The sequence below is a fragment of the Erinaceus europaeus genome, chromosome 17 (genome assembly GCF_950295315.1).
Source record: "Erinaceus europaeus chromosome 17, mEriEur2.1, whole genome shotgun sequence".
NCBI lineage: Eukaryota > Metazoa > Chordata > Mammalia > Eulipotyphla > Erinaceidae > Erinaceus > Erinaceus europaeus.
Genome location: NC_080178.1, coordinates 82236071 through 82262994, shown reverse-complemented (window position 1 = coordinate 82262994; position 26924 = coordinate 82236071). Strand labels below are relative to the sequence as shown.

General features: G+C 42.0%; 1 protein-coding gene across 8 annotated transcripts in view; it reads right to left on the bottom strand.

Annotated features, from left to right (window-relative positions):
- Positions 1–272: 272 nt before the first annotated feature.
- RIC3 (RIC3 acetylcholine receptor chaperone) overlaps positions 273–26924 on the bottom strand; it is a 42766-nt gene continuing 16114 nt past the window's right edge. Inside the window, exons 2-7 of one of the 8 annotated variants that reach the window (XR_009545694.1) lie at positions 16046–16272; positions 14280–14355; positions 10126–10219; positions 7832–7980; positions 2825–3335; positions 273–2693 (exon numbers count right to left, since the gene is read on the bottom strand). Coding sequence is in view for 7 of the 8 variants with exons in the window: in XM_007531212.3 (XP_007531274.1) it covers positions 2908–3335; positions 7832–7980; positions 10126–10219; positions 14280–14355; positions 16046–16272 (974 nt within the window). In the remaining variant the exon portion in view is untranslated. Of the gene's footprint in view, positions 3336–7831; positions 7981–10125; positions 10220–14279; positions 14356–15234; positions 16023–16045; positions 16273–26924 lie in introns of those variants that run through there. The other 7 variants (XM_007531212.3, XM_007531213.3, XM_060177234.1 and 4 more) reach the window with 7 other exon arrangements.

The following is a 26924-nucleotide window of genomic DNA, read 5'->3' as shown; positions in this document are numbered from 1 at the left end:
GCATAACCCTGGTGTTATTATTAAAGTTTGCAGTGGGGGCCATAAAGTGTTTCCCCACTACCTTCCTAAAAGTCCTAAAAAGTGTGGCACTCATAAACTATCTCTGCTCAATGCACCTCCTTGGGCTCACGTGTGCTGGAACTAAGTGTGCGTACACCTCTCTTAAGCATGACCCCAGGCGGTGGCTGCTCTGCAGACCTAGTGTAAAAGGACAGACCACAGCTCCAACCAGTTCTCAGACATGAAGACCATAAGGGAAAGGACAGCAGGTATGACAATAAGAACCAATCTATTGCTTTGACTATGCTAGTTTATATTTACACATCATCATATACATAAATGTATCATAGCTGTACAGAGCAATAGCTAGGGCGATAAGAGCCAACTGGAAATCTTAAATTCTGACAGTAGCATTCAGAATAAAAGGGCCATATGCCAGCAGACACCTCAGTCTCCTCAAGCTACCTCTAACACCTTTATATTACTTTTATATTACATATCTGACAAGAATGTACTTTCTCTTCCACCTCTCAATTTCTGTCCTTCAAAAAAAAAAAAAAAAAAAAGGCCATTGGGAGTGGTAGATTCACAGTGCCAACACAGAACCCCAGCAGCAAAAGAAAAACTTTGGCAAACTAAGATCTTTCCTGGAGCTGGACAGTGGCACGCCTGGGTAAGTGCACAAAGACGTGGGTTCGAGCTCCATGAGTGGTAAAGCAGGTGCCAGTCTTTCTCCTCAAGGAAAAATGGTTTCTGGGAGCCAAGGATTTGTGTGCAGGCACTGAGCCCCACTGAAAAAATTTCCCCTGGGGCCGGGTGGTGGCACACCAGGTTGAGCACTCATGTTACAGTGCACAAGGACCCAGGTTTGAGTCCCCAGTCCCCACCTGCAGGGGGAATGCTCTGCAAGTGGTGAAGCAGTGTTGCAGGTGTCTCTCTGTCTCTCCCTCTCTATCACCCCCTTCCCTCTTGATTTCTGGATGTCTCTATTCAGTGAATAAAATAAAAATAAAAATAATTTTTTTAAAAAATTCCCCTACAGATTTTGGTTACAGCATAATAGTAATGACTGTTAAAGTATGAGAGTAAAATAATAAACAAGCTCTTCCTTAACTAGAGCATAAGCCTTGGGTTGACTAAAGTTCCCATGTTAAACCGAGTTTGTTAAAATGGGATTTTATAATGGGGTGGTGGTGGACCCAGGTTCAAGCCTCCGTCTCCACCTGCAAGGAGAAAGCTTCATGAGCACTGCTGCAGGAATCTCTCTATCCAGTAAAAAGAACATTTATTGAGAGAGCCCAGAACATCATTCTGGCATATGTGAATCAAACTGTGGACGTCATATTTTCAAGGCTAACATGTATTCATCATGACATTTTATGGGCCATTAAACTTGACAATTTAAGTTAGGCATTTAGCCTTCTGTTTTATTACTGGATAGAGACAGAGAAGTTGAGAGGGAAAGAGACCTACAGCTCTACTTAACCAGGTGCGCCATCACATGGCCCCCTAGCCTTCTGTTTCTAAGGAAACATTTATCTCTAGTGGGAATTTAAACCAGGACCCTCTTCCAATAAGAGCATGATCACAGTGGAGGGGAATAACGTGAAAAACAATTTCTCAGAAGTAAAGAGCATCTACATTCTTGGGACTGGAAGTAGTACACACACGCTACAAGTGTGCAAGGACCCGGGCATCAGACTCATGAGCAGTGAAGACAGTGTCTGTTATCCCCTTTCCTCTCAACTTGTGTCCTTAACCTAAATAAAACATCCTGAAAAGACCTTGTCACTCTAGGAGACAGTAGTCTCCCACTCTACCACACTCTGCAAATCAAAGGTTCACATACAGCTGGAATATATTTCATTCTTCAACAATGCTTTTCTAAGCTATTTTCCTAGCATCTTGTTTATGCCAAGCACAGAGGAACTCTAAATTCCATAAGTTCTTAGCTTTCCCTAGCTGGGAATGCCCTTTCTTTAAACTCTCAGGTCTTACATATAAAACTACAACCATACTTGTCCTTAACTGACAGAATCCAACACTGCTATCTTGTCTAAATTTAGACACAGTGAGCAATTTAGTCTGACAGAATCCAACACTGCTATCTTGCCTAAATTTAGACACAATGAGCAATTTAGTATGATCAAAATTTCTCCAGATCCCTTCGTGGTCCCGGGCACTGCTATCCTCATACCTTCTAACTTCTCTGCTGGGCTGGCACCTTATCTATGAGCTCAGTGCTCATTTCTGTTTAAATCCACATGGTGCTGAGTGCAAATGTCCTCGGTGGCAAGCACTGCCCAGTAATGCCTTGGTCCCTCCTCTTGTAGAACCTTGGGACGGGTTTTCCTACAGTCTCAAACCTCTGCTTCACTGGGTAAGATCAAAAGTGCTGCTTTAGTAGAACAGGCTAAGGGAAGGTAGAGACCCAAGCAATAGGAAATCTGCTACTTCAGTGAAAAGAGGGGGCATCTTAGGTCATGGCAGGGTCTTAGCCTGCTCACTCCATCATCTCCACAGACAAAATATTCTCTTCTGGAACCCACGAGACCACCAACCTGCTTAAGGCATCTTGGACTCTGAAATCTTCACTCTCAAGGCCTAGTATGTAAGTTGATGTTCGTTCACAGGTATATCATCTGTCATTCCAAGCAGGAAGGGTCAGACCTCTGCTCCTCAGTGGGAGACAACTGTAATTACAACAAATCAAACATAATTACTCTGATGGAGCAAAGACAGGAGTGAAGCTGTCTTGTGTTCACATCAATCTCCATGATGTTTCACAAGGTGACAGTGTGCACACCAGAAGGAGACAGGATACCTGACTGGCTATGTGAACACAGGGAAGGCAGTGTGGGCTGAGCATGGAATCTGGGACTGCAGTAGTGAATCCCAGCAAGCTTCTCATTCTAAAGCCTGGAGGTTCCGCTTCCTCAGCATGCTTCCTGTATATGCTTCATCAGAGCTCGTGCCCAGTCCTTCCTCTCTGATGTCTCGGGGCCAGACTTCTTTGGTGGCTTCCTCCTGCTCGCTGTCTGCACTGAATCCGCAATTCTCTGCCAAGACAGCAGGATCCTCCTCTTCGTGAAGACAGCAGGAGCATGTTTCTGACTTTGGGTCATAAGAGGCAACAACAGAATTATCTTCCTGGGGTCTGGTATCAGTGGGCGTTTGCCAACCCAAATGTTCAGGCTCTTCTAGCACACCCACTCCTTCAGCTATTTCTTCCGCAGAGGGCTCCTTTGGGTTGGGGTAATCCACCAGGATTGTTTCTTGCCTGTGCTTAATGCAATCTGAAATGTCATAAAGTGGGTAAGTCTCTTCAGGGTAACCTAGAGAGAAAAGTAGCAGAGTCTTACAAAGGATGTCTTTCCCAAATATCAGGTTCAAACAGATCTCTCAGGCATGAGCCATCCTATCCCAATAAATCCATTCAAGAAATCTCCAACAGTTTTAAATTTTCACTTGAGTAAATTCTTAAAGATCTGGCTAACGATGCCTGTGCTCTTGGAAAAATTAATTCTGATGAAAACCCCTTCACAAGTTAAGAGCAGAGGGCAGAGTAAAAGCTCTACACCCTGTGCTTCTGCATTAGTGATGACAATTAAATAAACAACATGAGCCTCAGTTAAAAAAAAAAAGCACCAAACACCAGATGGTGAGAACGTAGCTCAAGGCTAATGTTTATAATTTCTAGTTGGAACCATTTCTAAATTTTCTTGGGGGTGGAGAAGAGAAAGGCTAAGCTCTTTGAAAAACACACCACACAAGCCTTCTACTTATCAAAACAATTGAAATGGCTTGCAAGTGTCAGAAATAGAGAGAGCTTTGGTGAGACATGTCCAAGATCCCAAAGGACAAGCACTGCATTTGCAGAAGACAGAATTCCTATTGTTTGCTTCTCTGTCTCCACAAAACGGAACAAAAGAAAACAACAAACTGGTAAACAAAATGAGCAAAGCTGGTTCTGAATCCCAGCTATGATAATAAGGAAAGAGAAAATGTTGCCAAATTAAAGAAGGAAAGGAAATAAATCTACGTCAGCCAAGCTGAGCAGCAGATGGGCCGTGCTGCAGGTCACATGGCCAGCACTCACAGCACAATGCAAAAAGCTGCAGCATCCAAAGCCCATTTGTACATTCTGATAATTGGCAGATTTAACCCTGATGGAAACCACTGTTGCCTATAAATTCTGAAAAGCAGGGGTCTTTTGGGGTGCAGTAAAGAGACTTTTTTTCTTATTAGATCATACAGACTCACTGTAGAACATCTGAAGCATAACAAGTTTTTAAAAGAAAACACAAATCACCTAGAATCCCAGCACTGACAAGTTTCTGAATTACTTCTGACCTTCTTATCATAAGACCATAGAATATATACGTAAAATGTTATGCTTCAATTTCTTTGTTCCTCTACCATGAACATTTTTTCCATGTCATTAAATATTTTAAAGCTGTTAGTAAAATGTCTCCTCATTCAGCTACGTGACTGGCATGATTTACCACAACTCTTCCCAATTTTCCCCTTATTATAAGTAATACAGCAATTAAGATCTCTGAATAAAAATCCATGTATATATTCCAATTTCTTTAAGATAAAATTATGAAACTAGACCAAAGACATTTACTTAAAAGCCTTTTTCATACTCTGCCAAATCACTTTCCAGAATAGCGGTATGCATTTTTAGTCCTACCCATCACTGAAAAGACTGTCCCTTATCACATCCTCACCAGCAATGGCAATAGGTAAGAGCCAAAATTCCCAGGCCTAACTTACTGCAAGTGGAATGCTAGGTAATATCTAGCTGAAGTTCTCACATCAGGAGCTGGAGAAGCCTACTTGTTAACTACACCTCCAGCCACCAATACTTAATATTTACTCCCCCCTTCTGCTCCCCATAATGATCCTGGGTCCATGCTCCCAGAGGGATAAAGAACAGGAAAACTTCCCATGGAAGGGATGGGATATGGAACTCTGATGGTAGGAATTGTACCCGTCTTATCCTATGGTCTTGTTGATCATTATTAAATCAATCAATAAAAAATATATCGTGCTAAATTAATGAAACTATACAGAAAAAAAAATGAGCACACAGCAGCATAGTTTGAATATGTGAGGGCCACATTACATAAATCCAAACTGAGAAATCATGCAAGTAAAAAAAGAAGAAAACTGTCATGGCAGACTGAGCTAGGCTATCCAGATAAGATCAGGCGTGTTCAGGGTGGTTTGGCCATAGACTGAGCTAGGACATCCAATTGGAGTTGTAGACAGAGTGAGTGAAAGTGATAATCAATTAGACCATAAAAGAAAATAGGCATAGACTAGGCCCTTTAAGATGGAAAAGACACACTGAATGCTAGGCAAGAGTACAAGCAAAAAAAAAAAAAAAAAATCAGTGACCTACTCAGCAAATCTCCAGAAGCACAAACTAGCCAGCCAGCTAAAAGCAGGTTGCCCACTGGGGGGAAAAAAAAAAAAACAGGCTGGAGTCAGATTTTTCAGTACAGAATGAAAGTGGAGAATGAAGCATTTTTCATACTTACAGGGAAAATGGCATCATTATATAATTTTATACCAAAACAATGATCAGTATAAAGATCAACATGCTATGTTTTTAAAATTTTTTAATTATCTTTATTTATTGGATAGAGACAGCCAGAAATCAAGAGGGTGACAGAGAGGAGGAGGGACAGAGAGTCACCTGCAGCACCGCTTCACCACTTGCAAAGCTTTGCCCCTGCAGGTGGGGACCGGGGGCTCAAACCCCGGTCCTTGCACATTGTAATACGTGTGCTTAACCAGGTGCGCCACCACCCGGCCCCTTTGTTTTGTTTTTACCAGAGTACCACTCAGCTCTGGTTTATGGTGGCGTGGGGATTGAACCTGGGACCTCAGAGCCTCAGGCATCAAAGTCTCTTTGCGTGGCTATTATGCTATCTACCCCGCCCAAGGTGAACATGATATGTTTAAGTGTTCAAGTATTCAGAAAATATAGCACACTACACTGGTATTGCATTTAAGTATTCTAACAAAAACTGAATTTAAGAAAGTATATGAGAAAAGTGGTAATCAATGAAACTACTAAAATAGGAATGTAGAAATAAACCTGGAAATGCTAAAAATGTTTTAAGTGGATTTCAAGATTTATAAAGACAAATGATAAGAACACGGTGCTGTTGGTGAACTTACAGTCATATGGATCAGTGAAGTGAGGTAAGTCTGGATCAGACTCTCTCGGGGTCAACTGGACTTTCAGTCAACAATACCAGTAACTGAATTTCACAATAAGCAATACCAGTAACTGAATTTCACAATAAGCTCTAACAACTGGGTAATATGGCAAAAAATAATCTCAGTCCTGACACCTTATACCATATATAAAAACTAACTGCAAGTAGATCATACATAAGAGTTCAAACCCTAATAAATCATACATCTTACACAAGACTTGCGCTAAGCAAAGATTTCTTAAACATCTAAAAATGTGAAATCATAGAAGTAATAAGGTAAATTAGATTTCATCAAAATTAAAAAAAATTTTCACTGTAAGATGCACAGATTAGGAAAAAAAAATCTACAATATAAAGAAACTTCTATCTAGCATACATAAGGGCAAGTAAACCAAACCAGTTTTTAAAATGATCTGGACAGATACTTCAAAGATAAAGATGCCAAATTAGCACATGAATAATGAAAAAGGATTCATCATTAGCCACTGGGGAAATGCAAATTAAAGTCACAATAGACAGTACTACTACAAGGACACAGAGTGACTGCAATTCTCAAACATTGCTGGTGGAAAGCCAACATGGCAGAACTACCTGCAAAGCAGGTTAACAGTGTCTAATAATAAAAAGTTCTATATGGATTTACCATAAAACTCATTTTTATATAGTATACACTCCAAACAAATGTAAGTACAGTTCGAAGACTTTTTACGTACGATCACAGCAGCTTGACTCATACTAGCGAAAAAGCTGTCAAGTTGTAAATGAAGAAGCAAAGTATGGTCTATACACACAACGAAATACTACTCAACAAAGAGTTGCTTTGGTTCGTGACTCACAGAAGCACGTGCAGTATGATCCATTTATACAGAAAAGGCAAAGCTAGAGGGACTCATTCAGGATGTTGCTCATTTGCTGCTAGGTGGCGGAGGAGGGAACTCTGAGGTAATGGAAATAGTCTTCTCCATTACAGTTATGGTATGGTAACAGCTCTAGTAGTCAAAATTCATTCAATGTACTTTTTTTCTTGCCTCCAGGGTTATTGCTGGGGCTCAATGCCTGCACTATGAATCCACTGCTCCTGGAGGCCATTTTTCCCATTTTTGTTGCCCTTATTGTTGTTGTTGTTGGACAGGACAGAGAAAAGTGGAGAGAGGAGGGGAAGACAGAGAGGCAGAGAGAAAGATGGACACCTGCAAACCTGCTTCACTGCTTGTGAAGCGCACCCCTGCAGGTGGGGAGCCGGGGGCTTGAACCAGGATCCTTGCTCATGCGCTTAACCCACTGTACCAGCCCCTCAATGTACATTTTAAAGCGGTAAGTTTTGGGCCAAGGAAACAGCATTTGAGCACAGGACTTGTATCCCTGAATGCCCAAGTTCAATCTCTGCTACCACCATAAGCTACAGTTGAGCAGTGCTCTGGTGTCTGTCCTTTTTCTTATGAAAATCTTTTGAAAAAGCAAAATTGAGCACATTGTACATACTTTATATTCAACATATCAGTAATATACAATATGTCTTGATAATAAAGCTAATTTCTTAAAAATGCCTTGGTTCTCTTTTCTAATAACTAACACATGAAAGGACACTATTTTACCTTCCCAATCCTCCATGTAGGGGGCCTCCTCAGCTTCTTTCTCGGGAGTGGATCTGTCAATGAATTTCCCTTCTTTCATGGCCCTGGTTATTTCTCGGAGCTGATGAAGCAGCTGTTTCTCTTGGTCAGAAGTGACAGTCTGTGCTCTGCTTAGAAATATCATACAACAGTCATTTAGTGGTAATAACCTTGGAAACAGACATAAGCATCACTGCAGTCTATAGATTCTAGAAGTCGAGCAGCTAATGATTATTATTTTATTTTATTTATAAAAAGGAAACACTGACAAAACCATAGGATAAGAAGGGTACAACTCCATACAATTCCCACCACCAGAACTCTATATCCCATCCCCTCCCCTGATAGGTTCCTTATTCTTTATCCCTCTGGGAGTATGGACCCAAGGTCATTGTGGGATGCAGAAAGTGGAAGGTCTGGCTTCTGTAATTGCTTCCCCGCTGAACATGGGCATTGGCAGGTCGATCCATACTCCCAGTCTGTCTCTCTCTTTCCCTAGTGGGGCAGGGCTCTGGGGAATCGGAGCTCCAGGACACACTGGTGGGGTTGTCTGTCCAGGGAAGTCTGGTTGGCATAGCTGATGATTATTTTAAGAATTGGTGTGAATCTGTGTAAGTGGTGACTAGATATACTGTTCAATATTTCTAAATCTTATAAATGGGAAAACTAAGGCCCACAACAGATCAAGTGATTTCTCACAATGAGTAATGCCAATACAAGGATCAGAATCTGAATGTCTACACTCTCAGTTCAGCTTTCTGTCAACAGGCATCACTGCCCAGGTTCTCAGATCCATTACTCACTCACATGACTCCATTTACTACAAGTCACTTTACTCTGAAGCCAAGCTATCAAAAGACAGTGTGCTGGGGCATTAGTCTCCACTCAGGAGAATGTGCTACTAGGCCAGCCATAGAATCACCAGACTTCATCTACATGTGCAGAATAAAGACATCAAAATTTCAAAGCAGGGTCACCCTGACCCATCATCTAGCCCAGAGAACCTGGGCCAACAGAAACCCACTGTAGAAACCAGGTCACCCCAACTAGAAGAGTCTATATGCTTATCCTAAGTTTGTGCCCTTGGGCTACACTTACAATTTCTGTGGACTATACACATGTAGTGTATTTATTTAAAAAAAAAGTCTTGAATCTTGTAACTCAAGGAAAATCAAAACCCTTAACTAAAAGCGATTAGAAGAAGCAGAAAAGATGAGAAGATGTCTCAAATAATTCTTAAGAGACCTCTTTCACCTGAACAACAAATGTACTCATGTCACTGTGAGTATTACCGAATGGCTTCTAAATATTTTACATAGATTCTGTATTGTCTCAACTTGGTTTGATAATCCTGGAGGGCAGTGACAGGTCCAATGTCATGAAAACTGTAAGTACTCAATAAAGGAACTAGTGATTTCCACACCACCATACTATCAAAATAAGCAGTGAGCACTGTATACTCAAATTCAAATGTCTGTCCCTCATATTTCTTTTTCTTTTCAGTGTCTGGACACTCTTCTTCCTCATACCCCCCAACTACTGAGATGTCTGTTTGTTCCCACCTAACCACTCCTCCTACCTCTGGTCCTAAGTCACTTTCCTTCTTCCAGCCCTCCAACACTGTTTTCCAGGGCTAGCCTGGCTCTTGTCACCTACTTCACATGTCTGATTCTGTGCTGGCACAGTCCACACAAAACACAAGCATATAATTTTCTCACAACCGCTCTCTCATGTTGTCTCAAATGCAGGGCACAATATTTAGTCATTATGCCTTTTTTAGACAGAAAGTTGCCTTCATTCAATTAAAACAGCTGTTTCACCCTGCGGAACTTGCTCATACATCTACTCACAATAATGTGCTCAACACTAAACATATGCTCCTGAAAAGAGGATTTCTGATATGAAAGCGAAAATACTAAATAAGAAATGTATAAATAGTTAAGTTGATATTAATTTAAAATGAAAGTAAGTGACTCAATCAAATGAAAGCAATTTTTTGTTGTTTTTTCAAATGGAAAATAGTTTGAATCAGGGGCAGGCAGTGGTGCACTTGGTTAAGAACACACATTACAGTGCATAAGGACCTGAGTTCAAGCCCCTGGTCCACACCTGCAGGGGGAAAGCTTCACAAATCGTAAAGCAGGGCTGTAGGTGTCTATCTCTCTCCCTCTCTTATCTCCCCTCTCAATCTCTATCTGTCCAACAATTAATTAATAAAATAAAAAATAAGTAAGATCTTTAAAAAATAGTTTGAATCCTATTATGTGAAAACTTACCTTTCACCATTAGGTCCTACTCCGTTGATTAATTTTTCCATGGCTTCCTCTGTCTCCTTCAGTTTTTCTTGTAGTTGAACAAGTTCAAAATTGGCTGAAAAATAAGCATCAGTCTCAGAACCACCACACACAACCCCCTAAGCTATTTTCTGAAACAGAGCCAGCGGTGACATTTACATGAATCCAGGCTGATTCAGAGAAGAGACTGATAGTCTGTCAGCTAATCTAATCAGGACAAAAAGGGAAGTGAGGTCGGCACGGAGACTGAAAGGAGACATGTATCTCTCTGACACACAGAGCGATAGCAGGGCCAAATAAAATATATAGGCATGAATACAGGCATGAAATATACCTAACTATGCAGTTACCAAATGAAGAAAGCAAGAAAAAGAACATCCCTTTCAAATCCAAGTGGCTTTTGAGAGTAAAGCACTAGACCTCTAAGGTACTTAGGAAGTTACAACCCTGAAACCAGCAGCATTTGCCTGCACTTTGGGCTGAAAGCGTATCTGCTAGAGAATAGTTTAAATGTTAGGCTTCAGCAGAGGAAGTCTTGACTTAGGGCTGCAATCTTCAACTCATCCACACGGAAGTGACAGAGCTACCTTCCAGAGGTAGTTCTCTCAGTAGGGAGTGCCTCTTAGCACCCAACAGAACCCTAAAAGTAGAAGGAAAAAATCAATCCGTTCTCGAGATGAACCTAATGCAGTAGAAAAATAAAATGTTCACTATGTATATAGTCTGCTACTCATCTATATTTAAAGGGCCACTGCACTCTGAAATACTTCAAAGGCCTGCTACTGTTTCTAGAACAGATTCTCATGTGTGCAGCTGCAGTGGACAGCAGACAGGAGACTCCAGTGCTGCATCATCTTCATTCTCTGCATGACTCACCATTAAAGGATAAGAAGCTGTCAGAAGAGCTACGACATTATGAAACAGCTGTTCTTCATTTTATCTCTTCTGCCTATTTTAAACGTATAAGGTAAGAGGACACAGAACTTACCACTCTTTAATAAATTCACATATATTTAACAATGATTTTATCAATACATTTACCATCTGTTGACTAGGTATTATTTCTACTAAGAGGACAGGGGTATTCTTAATGGATTACTTGAGTATTTCTTTTTCAAAAGGATAAAATATAATATATGACTGGGGTATTCATTTACAAAGAGAATCTAATGGTAAATCCAGAAAGCGGTTATTGGTCAGGAAGATAGTTCAGAAACCAGTCTCACTTCATTGTCAGGAAGACAGTTCAGTAACCAGTCTCACTTCATTGTCAGGAAGACAGTTCAGTAACCAGTCTCACTTCATTTTGCTGGTGTCAGTCTTAAAAAATTAAACAAAAACAAAAACCCTGATAAGGCCTCAATATTCACAGGACAAGTAGTTTGGCTTCCAAGGTCCTTATAACCGACCTACTCTGCTGGCCTTCTGTCCTGTAGCTTACCTGTCTCTAACTGGGTCACACTTAAACCATCTTGTCTATCTGCCAGACGCTCTTACACAGCTACCAGATGATTTCCCATAAAGTTTGACAACTCCTTTTTTTTTTTAGGAAGTACTTTTCACAACTTGTTTTTACTAAGATCTGTCCTAGATTACAAACTCTTACAAGGACAGGTCATAACAATTAAATTAATTAACATATTTAATTTAATTTCCCCACAAAGAAAGCACAATATATTCTGGTCAATATGTATTTGATTACTTTTGTCTTTTTTTTCCCTCTGTCTCCATGCTTATTGCTGAGGCTCAGTGCCTTCATGATTCCATGTTGGGTAGTATGCCAGCTCCCCCTGGCTTCTGCTTAACCAGTATGCCTGTATAGGGATTGGTTTGATCCCATTCAAAGCTGCTGCGGTCTATTTACATAAATCACTTTTATATTTACATAAAGCACCACCCTCCCTCCAGGGCATTGGTGATTCAGTGGTCGAATTCTCGCCTGCTCCGCCCCCTCTCCTTGTCACACCCTGATTTTCACCAGTCACTTTTCTCTCCACCCTCTCTATGTCACATCCTGTTCACACCCTACTTGGGAAGTATATATAAAGACAACATTGTTCGTTTTAGTGTTAGTTTAGTCTAGCTCAGCTGAGATTGTGCTGCGTCCAGCATGAATAAAGAGATACTGCCTACTGCTCAGCCATGAGTCCCGGGTCGTCTGTCTCCCGTCAATGAAGCTCAGCCCGACAATTCCACAGTCCCTGATGGCCATATTTTCTTTCCTCTAGGTAAAGTTAGAGATAGAAAGAGAGAGATGGGGAGACACCAAAGCACCATTCTACTGCCCATGAACCATGCACTCTGCAGGCATTCCCCTGTGGTGGTCCAAGGCTCAAACCCAGGTCCCAGCACATGGTACTTCGTGAGCTGTACTATGTGAACCATGTGTTGGCACCGGATAATTTTGCTTCAGTGTTAGAAGTGCTAAACTATGTCAGTGGCAATAATTTATCTTTCTGCCTCTTTCACTTGTGAAATAAAAACCTTTGCTCCTGGGGGTGGGCTGTGGCACAGCTGGCAGAAGCCACACATTACAATGTGCCCACTGGCAGGGCAAACTTCCCAAGCAGGGAAGCAGCACAACAGCACCTCTACCTCCCTCTCAATTTCTGTCTCTATCCAAAATTAAAAAAAAAATTTCTTCTACCTCCAGGGTTATTGCTGGGGCTTGGTGCCTGCATTACCAATCCACTACTCCTGGAGGCCATTTTTTTCACTTTGTTGCCCTTGTGATTATTGTTGTTCTTGTTCTTGTTGTCACTGCTATTGTTGTTGGATAGGACAGAGAGAAATTGAGAGAGAAGGGGAAGGCAGAGGGGGGAGAGCAAGACAGACACCTGAAGACTGGCTTCACCACTTCTGAAGCGACGCCCTTACAGGTGGGGAGCCGGGGGCTCAAACCAGGATCCCTACCAGTCTCTGCTGCTTCAATCATGTGTGCTTAACCTGCTGCACTACTGCCCGACCTCCTAATATATATATATATATATATTTTTTAATCTTTGTTGTTTGGGGACCAGGCGGTAGCACAGCATGTTAAGCACACATGGCGCAAAACTCAAGGACCGATGCAAAGATCCTGGTTCGAGCCCCTGGCTCCCCACCTGCAGGGGGGTCGCTTCACAAACGGTGAAGCAGGTCTGCAGGTGTCTTTCTCTCCTCTCTCCGTCTTCCTGTCCTCTCTCAACTTCTCTCTGTCCTATCCAATAACAACAAGCATGGGTGACAGAAGGGAGAAAATAGCCTCCAGGAGTGGATCTGTAGTGTAAGCACTGAGCCCCAGAATAACCCTTAAGACTATATATATATATATATATATATATATATATATATATATATATATATATCTTTATTGTTCAAGGGGGCTGGGTGGTAGCACAGCGGGTTAAGTGAACATAGTGCAAAGTGCAAGGACCAGGGTAAGGATCCCACCAGCTCACCACCTGCAGGGGGGTTGGTTCACAAGCAGTGAAGCAGGTCTGCAGGTGTCTATCTTTCTCTCCTCTCTGTCTTCCCCTCCTCTCTCTATTTCTCTCTGTCCTATCCAACAATAACAACAGCTATAACAACAATAACAACAGTTATAACAACAACAAGGGCAACAAAAATGGGAAAAAATAGCCTCCAGGAGCAGTGGATTCATAGTGCTGGCACTGAGCCCCAGTGATAACCCTGGAGGCAAAAAAAAAAAAAAAAACTTTGTTGTTCAATATCCTGAGGTGTAGACATGAGAACCAATTTCAAATGTGAAATATTATTTTGGTAATAGAGAAAAACATCAACTCATGATTTTACACTTTTTTCAAATTATTTTTTGTATTAAAAGGCCAGCATCAACATGGACCTTTTTTTTTAGAGTTCCCAGCACTGAAGTAAATATACCATTAGTTTCATCTAGGGCAACTTTTGAGAAATGCTTTTACAACATACCCAGAGATAGTCCCTCTGCCTGCATCATATCTTTTTTTTTTTTTTTTTAAAGATTTGCTTTTGAGAGAGCATGCAGAACTCGGTACACGGTAGTGTCAGTGACTAAACCTGGGGCCTCGGCATGGAAGCCCTGTGCTCTGACGCTGAGCTACGGCTCTGGGCTGCCTGGTGAAGAGCTGCAGGCTGTGCTGCAGCAGGGCACTCACTGATTTTCCTGCGGCTGTTTCCAGGAGTGGCAGTCGAGCACTTCCGGTCCTCCGTAGCACTTTTCCCCTTTGAAAGCTGAGAAGTTAAGGAGGTACAGCACGTCAACAGCAGCTCAGAACCTCAAAGTCATGGAACCCCTCACATTAAGTGGAAAAGAAAGAAGTTTGGGAAACAAAACTCAAGAGGATATCAAATACCAACATTAAAGAAACATCTCAATTAAGGGGGAGAAAAGCCAATGGAAGGTTTCTAAGTGGAAAAACTACCAAGACACAATAAAAAAACACTTCTCTATTGGTCATCTGCTTTGCCCATGCTCATCCAAGAGGCAGCATGTAGTCCAAAGAGCATCCTCAGACTCTGCTGGTGGTCTGCAGAATCCTTGCGAGGAGGGTAAAGAGGAGCTTCAGCCTGACCCTCACAGTGGCCTATGCTCAGGGCTCCACAGTCTGCCTTCGGGGGAACTTAACAGGGGACTCACACCATGTCTCCCTAGAACAGAAAATCCAGGCTGAATAAATTCAGTACATTGTTTTTCCAGGAGAATTACTGGTGAAGATGTTAGAAACAGCACCTCATACTTCTAGAGGCAACTGAAGGATCAAGTAGTTTTGGTATCTTCACCGTTTGGATTCACAGTAGCTAGGTGGAAGTCTCTGTGCCAATCCTAATAAACCTCTTCTGAGAACATCCTTATGCCTTTTTAGTTTGCAAAAATATCCAGTCAAACGTATACCTGTGTGTGTACACATAAATATATGGACATGAATATATGAATCAGGTACAGAGGGTGGGCTTTGAATGTTGTTCAATTATATAATTAACTAGATGCTCCAGGTTCAAGTTCTGGTTCTGCATTTCTGTTGTGAATTCTGGGACAAATCATTTAAACTTATTGAAAACATGTTTGCCATCTGTGAACCCTGACGTAACAGGGCTGGAACAAGAGCTCACCCCAAGTAGGGTGTCTGCAACTGCCGTGTGTAGGACCTAGTTCTGAGAGGTGTTGCAGCAACAGCGGAAGAGTCGTGTCACGGTGTCGTCTCCCTTGCTGACTATCCACTGCTGAGGGAGCTGAAAGGCTCACCAGGCTCTTCCCAGCTCACTCTTCCTGTAAGTTTGTCGTGGCATCTCTTGGAAGAATTACAAGGGACACCTGTGATAGGGATAAAATTCCTAGTCTTCCTTTATTAAGTTAGGGGGTAGAAATTATCCCAAAGTGAAGTTAGGGAATTAGTTCAGCTCAGGAATAGGACCTGAGGGCCTGAGTAGATTCTCAAAATGAAAGGCCTCTCCCTGTGACAACCGGCTCCTAAGTCTCATACCAGCAACAGCTGGGCCAGCCTCCTGTTGGCACGCTGGAAGTGACCTTCCCCAAACTCCTCCCACAGTGTGCTGCTTTTGTGTTCAAGTCCCCAAGTTCCTGTTTTGCATGTGCTTGTGCCTTGTTTTCCAATTCGCAGTCCGATGTGTGCAAACACAGTGCAGCAAAGTGTCTGTGCTCCCAGTCTCTTCCTGTTCTTTTCCTGACCTCAACATCACTATCAGAATGAAAAAAGCACATGTGGGAGCCCTGGGTCTACCGAATTAAAACATAAAAAAAAAAAACTTGAGACAACAGTTATCTTAAGTACCGTATAAAGAGGAAGCAAGGCTTAGAGAGATAATAGTTATGAAAAGGGTTATTTATGAATTGAAAGGTTTTAATGCTAACAATGACTTTTTATTAGAATGTCACTGATAATTACTAAGCTAAGTCACTTACCTTAAATAGGATGTAAAGTATATATAAAAAAATCCCAAAGCCATAGATTGGAATAATCTGTCCCATCAGGCCTCTTCCACTACCTCCTCCTCCAGTGCTGCCAGCGGATCCCTTGGCCTTTGTAAAGGCTTCTGCAATGTGAGACCTCTGGAAACGGGCCCCAGGGGTCTGGCCATCTGAGGGTGCTTGGTGATGATGCATCATAGGTGGAAATCGACCCAACTTTCCTGGGGGAAAAAATCATATTTATTCCTTCTGCTGTTTTAAATGACTATTATGAAAGTATCTCATGCATTGAGGTATAAATAACAGAAGCCAATTCAAACAAGGGAAACATAACACACACACACACACACACACACACACACACCAGGACACTGCTGTTAGAATAGAGGGGCATTACAAAGATCTAAATAAGGGGGCTGGGAGGTGGCACACCCAGCTAGGTGCACATAGTACTAAGCTCAAGGACTGTGCAAGGATCCTGGTTTGAGCCCCACTTCCCCACACACAGGTGGCAGCTTCACAAAAGGTAAAGCAGGTCTGCAGGTGTCTCTCTCCATCTCTATCTCCCCCTCCCCTCTCAATTTCTCTCTGCCCTATCCAAAAAATGGAAAAAAAAATCTAAATAATATGGGTGACCAACAAGTGGTTCACCCAGTAGAGCACCCAAGTTCCTATGTATTCAAGCCCCAGGTCATCACCAGGGTACCTGTTAGGGTGGCATGTTCGTGAGTGGTGGAGTGATCTCATGGTATCTCTGTCTCCCTCTATCTAGAGCAGGTGTAGGGAATTTTTTCTGCCAAGAGCCATTTGGATATTTAGACCCTCATTTGTGGGCCATGAGGAAGTGTCAACTTAAAAGTCAGCACTTAATGTTGCTATGAAGAAAACTCTGGTTGCCTTGGCAGAGCCAGTCCAAATGATTCCCTGGGCTATGTATATGGCCCACAGGCTTGACATGCTCCACACCTGATCTAGAGGAAAGGGGGGGGGGGAAAGGCCTCCAGGAGCAGTGGAGCTGTGCAGGCACTAAGCTCCACCGATAAACAAAAAAACTATTTAATGAACATGATGTGGTAATCTCAAGCTGTTTACCAAACCCACCTTCCCTTCTATACATGAAATTACACATTAGATATACCTGAAGCTACATAAATATCTTTTGAAAAAAAGTACAACACAGTAAAAAAAAAAAAAAAAAGTGAATACCATTATGTAAGCTGAAAATATACCATAATTTTTCTACACATCTTTCAAGCAAATACATAAGGTAGAAAGACACAGAACATACGCATTAGAGTAGTATAAATAAATGGAGGAGATACAGGTGGACACTGAAAATACATGTTTAAAAATATGAGACTACCACAAAGGAAACTTGTTAAAGGAGTTCATAATGTACTATGAACTGAGGACTAGCTCAAAGTCAACTTTCTGTTCTCATGCTTAGACTGGCTTTGGGTAACATGTGAATTATGGTAAGAAATGCTTCTTTTTAAGAGTAGGATGGTAAAAGAAGCACAGCTTTACATGGTGCAGGAAACCTGGTTACCACTTTTTTTTTTTTTTTTTAACCAGAGAACTGCTCAGCTCTGGCTAGTGGTAGTGCAGGGGACTGAAGCCAGAACTCTCAAGGTGCAGGGGATTGAAGCCCGAGCCTCAGGCAGGAGAGTCTCTTTGCATAACCATGTTAGCTACACTTTGCCCCTGGTCACCCCTTATTGAAGGTGACTGTGTTGACATTAGATTGTTAAGATCTTAATGTATTAAATGGAGAGTACTAGCTTTAAGGTTATAATGTCAAGCCAACACTTCACCTGGGGGCCTAATCAGAGGATCTTTGGATTCCCTGTAGAGACTATGGGTCTAGACCTCTAATAGATTCCTCTTATATCACTGATCATTTCCATCGGAAATGGCATCATCAGCCCTTCTGTGGGCTTCTCCAGGTCTGTGCCCTCACTATAAACCAGCAATGGCAGGGACTCCCCACTCTCTGAAGGGAGGCTCATCTTGCTCTGCCACTCGAAGACTCACCCTGGAATGAGCACAGCCTAGAACACTGCCAGCTGTGACCATGGACTGAGAGCTCAGACTGACAGGGACTCAGGGGTCACACAGGCCCCTGTGCTAAATATGAGCAGACATGGGCTCCAGAACAGATCCTTGCGGTTAACAGTTCATTGAATTTGTATTTATATATTTTTTCAAGCTTGGGAGCTACTCTCTGCCCTAATCCATCTTTCAAGATCTGTTCTAAACTCCGACGCCATCCTCCCAGACAGTATTTCTAGCCCACCTCCATGTTAGCTATCAAGCTCAAGCAAAAATTACAAAAGTCATGGGCCCCTAAGAACACACCTAAAATAGATTTCTGAGCTTTTTTCCACCCTAGGGTCTTTTATTCTCATCTACTCTATTCTTACTCTTTGGTTCTTATTTAGTAAACATTCATCCTGCTTTCTATCTTACTGCATTTCATCCACCAAGTTGCAGTGCTACCATGATTCCATCCTGACGTTCCTGGGCAGACACCAATGTGTCCTGGAGCCCCACCTCCCCAGAGCCTAGGGTGTCTTTCTCACTAGGGAAAGACACAAACAGGCTGGGTGTGTGCATCCACCTGCCAACACCCATGTCCAGTGGAGAAACAATTACAGAAGCCAGAACTCCCACCTTCTACACCCCATAAAGAATTTTGGTCCATACCCCCAGTAGGGGGAAAAGACAGAGGAAGACGACAATTTGGTGGAGGGTCTGGGGTGCCTACATCCATCATGGGGAGAGAAGAAACTATACACATGGAGTAACAGTAGTCCTGTAGATCATCCTTTTCACAATAATGTGAATAAAAATAAAAATAAAAACAAACTGCTAGGGAGATAGCATGGTGGTCACACAAAATACACTAGTGCTTGAGGCTCCACTATCCTAGGCCCAATCCCTAGCATCATCATGAGCTGAACAATGCTCTGATCAAACAGGTGCATCTTGTCTTACAACTGTTGACATGGGGACCACTAGATATTCCAAACCAAAGATTCTGGTATTGGTGCTCTACCTTACATCATATTAGATTTGGGGGAAAATAAAGACTCAAAATGGATTAAAGACCAAAATGTGAAAGTATAACTGTAAAACTCTTAGGAGGAGCTGGGGAGCTAACACAGTTACACGACAGACTTTCACTTCTGAGGCGGGGAGTTCCCAGGTTCAGTCAAGAAGGTATCATGAGCCAGAGAGTTTCACATCTAAGGCGGGGAGTTGCCAGGTTCAGTCAAGGAGGTATCATGAGCCAGAGCTGAGCAGAGCTCTGGTTAACAAGCCCTGGAGAAGAAAGGAACCTAAGTCCTTATGGCACTGAACTATAAAGGAGCCTAAGTCCTTATGGCACTGAACTATACAGCGGTTTCTCTCTGTGTCACCTCACCAGGGCCCACTGCTCCAGACCATCTTTTTTCTCCCAGACAGAGAGCAGAGTGAAGAGAAACAAAGCTCCCCCAGAGTATGGGGGCCAGGAGGGACCTCATCAGCTGCAGCATAAAGCAGGCACTCTCCCAGGAGAGTTGTCCTGGCAGTTACCTTACACAATGGTATCTTTCTTTTTAAAAGTAGTTTTATTTTATTTTAATGAAAGAGAGATACAGAGAAAGATCAGAGCACTTATCAGCTCTGGCTTATGTTGGCGTTGAGAATTGAACCAGGGACCTGGGAGCCTCAGGCATGAAAGTCTTTCACATAACCATTATGCTGTCTCCCCTGCCCTACACAAAGATTTTACACGGGACACCCAAGCACTAGCAACAAAAGAAAAATATAAATGTTAAAACTTTTGTGCTAGGGGGCTAGGCAGTAGCTCAGTGGGTTAAGTGTACATGGTGTAAAGTGCAAGGACAGGCGCAAGGATCTTGGTTCGAGCCCCCAGCTCCCCACCTGTAGGGGGGTCGCTTCACAAGCAGTGAAGCAGGTCTGCCCTGTCTTTCCCATCTCTCAATTTCTCTGTCCTATCCAACAACAACAGCAATAACAACAATAATAACAACAACAAAGATAAACAACAAGGCCAACAAAAGGGAAAAAATAGCCTCCAGGAGCAGTGGATGCAAGAACTGAGTCATAGTGCAGGCACTGAGCCCCAGCAATAACCCTGGAGGCAATAAATAAATATTAAAAAAAAAAACTCTTGTGCTACGAGGACACCCATTAATGGACCTGCCCCATGACCTGGCAATTCCTCCACTGGGGATATATCCTAAGGAATCAAACACACCCATCCAAAAAGATCTGTGTACAGCTATGTTCACAGCAGCACAATTTGTAATAGCTAAAACCTGGAAGCAACCTATGTGTCTAACACCAGATGAGTGGCTAAGAAAGTTGTGGTTCATATACACAAAGGAATACTACTCAGCTGTTAATAATGATGAAGTCCCTGTAGGTCTGAGCTCAAATTTTGTGGCCATAGCTATGCAGAGGTTACACCGGCTCCTGTGCTGAATATGGGCCCTAGATCAAATCGACGGGGCTTACAGTTAACAATATTTATATACTTTTCCCATTATTTGGGAGCTACTCTCTTCCCTGATCCAGCTTTCTACTGCTATTTCCAACTCTGACACCATCTCCCCAGACAATAACTTGGGTCCACCTGCATGTTAGCTGTTGGGCTCAGGCAAAAATTAATAAAGTCATGAGCCCCTTGGAATATACCTAAAATAGACCTACTAGCTTTTTCCAAAACAGAGACCCCAAATCTTATCTGCTATATTCTTGCTTTTAGGTTCCTGATTTTTTTTAAATATTTATTTTATTTATTTATTCCCTTTTGTTGCCCGTTTTATTGTTGTAGTTATCATTGTTGTTGTCATTGTTAAATAGGACAGAGAGAAATGGAGAGGGGAGGGGAAGACAGAGAGGAGGAGAGAAAGACAGACACCTGCAGACCTGCTTCACCGCCTGTGAAGTGACTCCCCTGCAGGTGGGGAGCCGGGGTTCGAACCGGGATCCTTATGACGGTCCTCGTGCTTTGCGCCACCTGCGCTTAACCCGCTGCGCTACAGCCCGACTCCCTGGTTCCTGATTATTTAACAATTTGTACTGCTTTATATCTTTATGTTTTTTCAGCCGCCAAGCTGCAGATGCTACCATGATGCCAACCTGACTTCCCTGGGCAGGCGACCTCACCCATGAGTCCTGGAACCTCACCTCCCCAGAGCCCTGCCCCACTAGGGAAAGATAAGGACAGGCTGGGGGTGTGGATCAACTTGTCAACACCCATGTCCAGCAGAGAAGCAATGACAGAAGCCAAACTTTCCATCTTCTGTTCCCCACAGTGACCCTGGGTCCATGCTCCCAGAGGGATAAAGAACAGGAAAGCTTTCAGGGGAGGGGGTAGGATACGGAGTTCTGGTGGTGGTAACTTGCAGAATTGTACCCCTCTTATACTATGGTCTTCTTGTTATTTTGATTTTATAAATAAAAAATAATATTAAAGGATGATGAAGTCATCTTTTTCACTTCATCTTGGATGAGCTTGAAGGAATCATATAAAATGAGATAAGCCAGAAAGAAAGGGATGAATATGGGATGGTCTCACTCATAAAAAGAAGTTGAGAAATAAGAACAGAAGGGAAAACAGAGAAGTACAACTTGGGGTGGGTTTGGTGTACTGCACCAAAGTAAAGGACCTATGGCGGAGGGGGGGGGGTGTCCAGATTCCGATGCATGATGGTGGAAGAGACCTAGGTTGGCAGTGAGAGTGTTTTACAAAAAACTGAGAAATTTTATCTGTGTATCAACAACTGTATTTTCTGTACACCATTCATTCCTCATACTCTCCCCAAATGAAGACACCCCACTGGATAGGATAAAATGATCTTTGCAACTTATCTATCAGATATGTGTCATAATATCCAATATATATAAAGAACCTCTCACCACTCAATAAAATTAAGTAACACAATTAAAAACAGACACAGGATACTAGCAGGCACTTCTCCAAAGATACATAAATAGCTCAAAGCATATGAAAATAGGTTCAACACCATGAACCAGCAAGAAGATGCAAATAAACCCACATTGAGGCTCTGTTTCACATACACGAGCATGCTATGAGCAGAGCTGATAAAAGGCAATAGCAGGTGTATGAAGAAAACGGAGCCCACACACTCTGCTGGTGAGAATGAAAAATAGCACAACTTTGAAAAACCTCCTGGCAGTACTTCAAAATGGTCAACAATGTCTTTGTGAAACATGGAAATTCTACTCTTAATTATATGGCCAAGAACAATATGCCACACAGATGTTCATAATGGCCCAATGTCCATCAGCCCACAAATGAATAATGTTTAGGTTTTCTTTGGCCATAAAGAGGGATAAACATAGGGAGTCGGGCGGTAGTGCAGTGGGTTAAGCGCAGGTGGCGCAAAGCGCAAGGACCAGCATTAAGATTCTGGTTTGAGCCCCTGGCTCCCCACCTGCAGGGGAGTCTCTTCACAAGCCGTGAAGCAGGTCTGCAGGTGTCTTTCTCTTCCCCTCTCTGTCTTCCCCCCTCCTTTCTCCTTTTCTCTCTGTCCTATCTAACAACGATGACATATAATAACTACAACAATAAAACAACAAGGGCAACAAAAGGGAATGAATAAATATTTTTAAAAAAATTAAAAAGGGATAAACATGACTCAAAATGCATTTTTTAAAAACATTCTGGTATATAAAAAGAGCCAGTATTATCTAATTTCATTTATATGAGTCCAGAATAGGCAAGTCCAGAGTCAGAAAGTAGATTTTTTTCTTTTTTTTTATTTTAAATTTCTTTATTGAGAAATTAATGCTTTACATTCGACAGTAAATACAATAGTTTGTACATGCGTAACATTTACCAGTATTCCATATAGCAATACAACCCCCCAGAAAGTAGATTAATGGTTGTTTAGAACTAGGGAGGGAGAATGACTGCTCTAACAGGAATAGGAATCTCTTGGACGGGAGGGGAGTGGCAGAAATATTCTAAAATTGATTGTGGCGATAACTGCATAGCTCTGTGACTGTATTAAAAGCCACTACCTGGTCCTGACCGTGCTGCATGTCATCAAACAGAAAGCTGAGGGCTTACCTCAGGAAGTTCATTCTGCCTTGATACAGCTCTGACTGTTCAGTCTATTGTCTTTCTATTGACTCAATGAGTGAGTAACAGAAGTGAAAAGGAAAGTGCACCAGGGTTTCAAAACATAACAGTAAGTGAATCTAGGTGTGTAAGAGATAAGACATTAAAACTGATTGAAAAGGAGACTAGACTCAGGTGCTAGAAAACAGAGTTCTATTTTCAAAGGTAGTGAGAGACAACTCGAGAGCAATAAACGAGGGCTAGATGTTAAAAATGCTCTGTAGCCTAGGAGAGAGTTGAGCATTTTTATATTCAGTACAGTAGTTCTCAAGCTTCCTACTGAACACAATGTGCCAGACTGAGATTAAAATGACAAATATTGTTTACGAAGAAGAAAAGAAAGGAAAAAGGAAAGAGCTCCTGTCCTCAGAGGTTATAGGCAAGAAGTGTGGTTACAGCAACAGATGACTAGTCTGACCATCAATTCCAACAGCTTTTTTGCCCAGTTCTCTTTAAAACTTGTCTGCAGCACACACTAGGCATTCAGTAAATACTGAATTCATCTGAATGTGTTGTCTGACTCTCCTGCCTTAATGTCTATGGCGCCCCACTCTCCTCAACTCTTCCCAGACTGACCCTTCTCAGTCTCCATCGGATGGCTCTTCACTGATGCCCTCCCAAGATGGGATCTCACTCTATTCATCACACTTCTTCCTCTAGCAAACAGCCATTTCCCAGGCTTCCTTCCAAAGTTTAACAGTCTAGCTCTGACCTTTCCCTCAGCTTCTTAACTCTCAATCCCCCTAGTATACACATCCTTCCGTACATCAATCATCTCAAATCTAAAACTCAAATTCTCCTTCCAGAACATGATCTCCTGTTTTTCCTTAGAGAGGTATTCACCCAGACATTTAGGGTTAAGTACTTTGATCTCTACCACCTGGAATCAAAGGTCCATATGTGACAGCAGACTACAAGGACAATGCTAAATTAGGATGAGATTGTTATTTTTTGGATATTGGCACCACTATATGTCTTAGAATTGAACAGTCTAGAATATAAAAAAAAAAAAAAAGTCAATGACTGGGACAGGGAGATAGCATAATGGCTATGAAAAAAGACTTTCATGCCTGAGGTTCCAAAGTCCCTGGTTCAGTCCCCCGCACCACCATAAGCCAGAGCTAAGCAGTGCTCTGGTAAAAAAAATAAATTATTGTAAAACATTACATGATGTGGAGTTGAAATCACTGAACATCTTTAAGTACACCAAGTGTAAACGTAGAGAGAGACGGACATGAACAGGTGTATGCAGACCTGTAGCACTTCTGCCACAGGAAGCCCTTATGCACTCTTAAACTTGCCCTCTTGATTCTGTGAAGTTAGTACTTTTAGATTTTGACTATTTAGAATGTATTCATAAACAATACACACAGTTATTCTGAAATGCCCTTTTATGGGGGAATGGTGGTGGAATCTGTTTAACAATGTGAATGTGTATAAGGTGTGCCACCCAGTCACTCATCAGGGGAGGAGGAGGAGATCGACTGTATGCTCTGATCTTCACAAGATCCCTCTACATCATGGTTTCATGATATATACATGTTTCTGCAACTTGCTCACTCGTGCCCTCTCTCTCGCCTTTTTCCAGGATGGAGATTCATATTTTGGCCTTGACATGTATCCGTGTTGACATTCTTAGCTTTAGTTCACTGACTCAAATTGCTCTTTGTCAATATCCATCAGCACAATTTATTTTGCCATCCTCAGACTGATGAGCATTTAAGGTCATTTTCTACTTCTCACTATTCCAGACTTTGAACTTTACAGCCACATTACACAGAGGATTCGTGGTTTTAAATTTTTGCTTAAAAAAGAAACAGCTAAAGAGATTGGAACATTAAAGGTATTTGAACATTAAAATTGCAGGCTTTCCAAAATAGCAAATGGCTATATTCTCCTGCTATGTGTACTTGGGTATTCTGTAATGTAAAATATGTCTAAACCCTAATTGTTTATTGAAAGCTTCCCCCGTGCTTAGGTTTATTTAATTATTAAAATTTCACTTAGCATACTGTTTAAGCTTGACTAAAAACTTAATGCATTTTACAGAGTGAAGCTCTACTTGAACTTAATAACCATTCCTATAGCTAAAAACAAAAATAAAAACTAACACCATTAACAAAAGAGCTTTCTGGAAGCAACATTAAGCCATCTGCACTATTCATTTTTAGGGCAAATAGATCATTTAAAAAGTGGATCTATGTATATTTCTAACTACCACAGTTCAAGATTGGTGTTAGTTTCTCCCTAAATATTTTTAACTGCTCATTAGTAATTTATTTTTTAATTTTTATTTATAAAAAGGAAACACTGACAAAAGAGGGGCACAACTCCAGACGATTCCCACCACCAGAACTCTGTATCCTATCCCCTCCCCTGATAGCTTTCCCACTCTTTATCCCTCTGGGAGTATGAACGCTAAGTATTTATAGATGCTTGAGAGGCCATGTTTAAATCAACAGTATTTACAGTGGAAGCTAGGACGAGAGCTATGCTCTTTTCATCACCAGTCTTCTCCACCAAGTGAAAATTTTCTCCCACCTATTTTGCTAACCCACTACACTATGATGTCCTCTGCTAGTCTAACTAGTCTTTTCTATACCTTTTACAAGTCATCCCACTTAAAACGTGTGTGTGTGTGTCCAAATAGCTTAGCACTGGGCCTACCTCATGTACTCAATACATGTTATCACTTTTGTTATCAGTCATCTTTCTAAAACAGAATTCTAAGCAATCTTCCCATTTCTCTGATCAAAGACTTTGAATGGTCCTATTAGTAACAAGAGGCTGTGTCACTCAGAAGCCTTCAGAGTGAGAGTACTACCTTGGGATTCCAAGACACTTAGCAATTCAGCCCTTGCTGTGTGACCACAACTATTTCAATGCAGGTTAATTTATTTATAAAAAGGAGCTCACTTCATCATCTGTAAGATGAATGTAACAGCTAAAATCTACTAGGTCTTGTTAGGACTAGAGCATAAACAGCACATGCATCTAGACTGGTTATTAAATTCTGAAATTCCCTCTCAACAAACTGAGTTCCTAAGCAAGGAAAACTCTATCCCAGTTAACACTTCCTTTCCATTAGACTACTCTGATCTAGACAAACTAGACTTGGTAGCTCTGGTTTGCTCTCCCTCTAGATAAACTGCATTAAAACACCCTGTCGTGGAATCTGCTTTGCCTCCTGACAACATCCAACCCAGAACAAAGCCCCATGTGATTAAACTTCTTCAAAGTCAACTAATAGGAGGCCGGGCAGTAGAGCAGCGGGTTAAGCGCACATGGTGCAAAGCTCAAGGACCTGTGTAAGGATCCCAGTTTGAGCCCCCGGCTCCCCACCTGCAGGGGAGTCGCTCCACAGGTGGTGAAGCAGGTCTGCAGGTGTCTGTCTTTCTCTCCCCCTCTTCTCTCTGTCCTATCCAACAATGAATGTCATCAACAACAATAACCACAACAAGGCTACAACAACAAGGGCAACAAAAGGGGGGAAAATGGCCTCCAGGAGCAGTGGATTCATGGTGCAGGCACTGAGCCCCAGCAAGAACCCTGGAGGCAAAAAAAAAAAAAAAATCACCTAATAGAAGCCCAAATGCTGCAAGGCACATATATAAAATTTATTCATTTATTGGATAGAGACAGAGAGAAGTTGAGAGGGTAGAGAAGAGGAGAGAGACAGACACCCACAGTACTTCTTTCCCACTGCAGGTG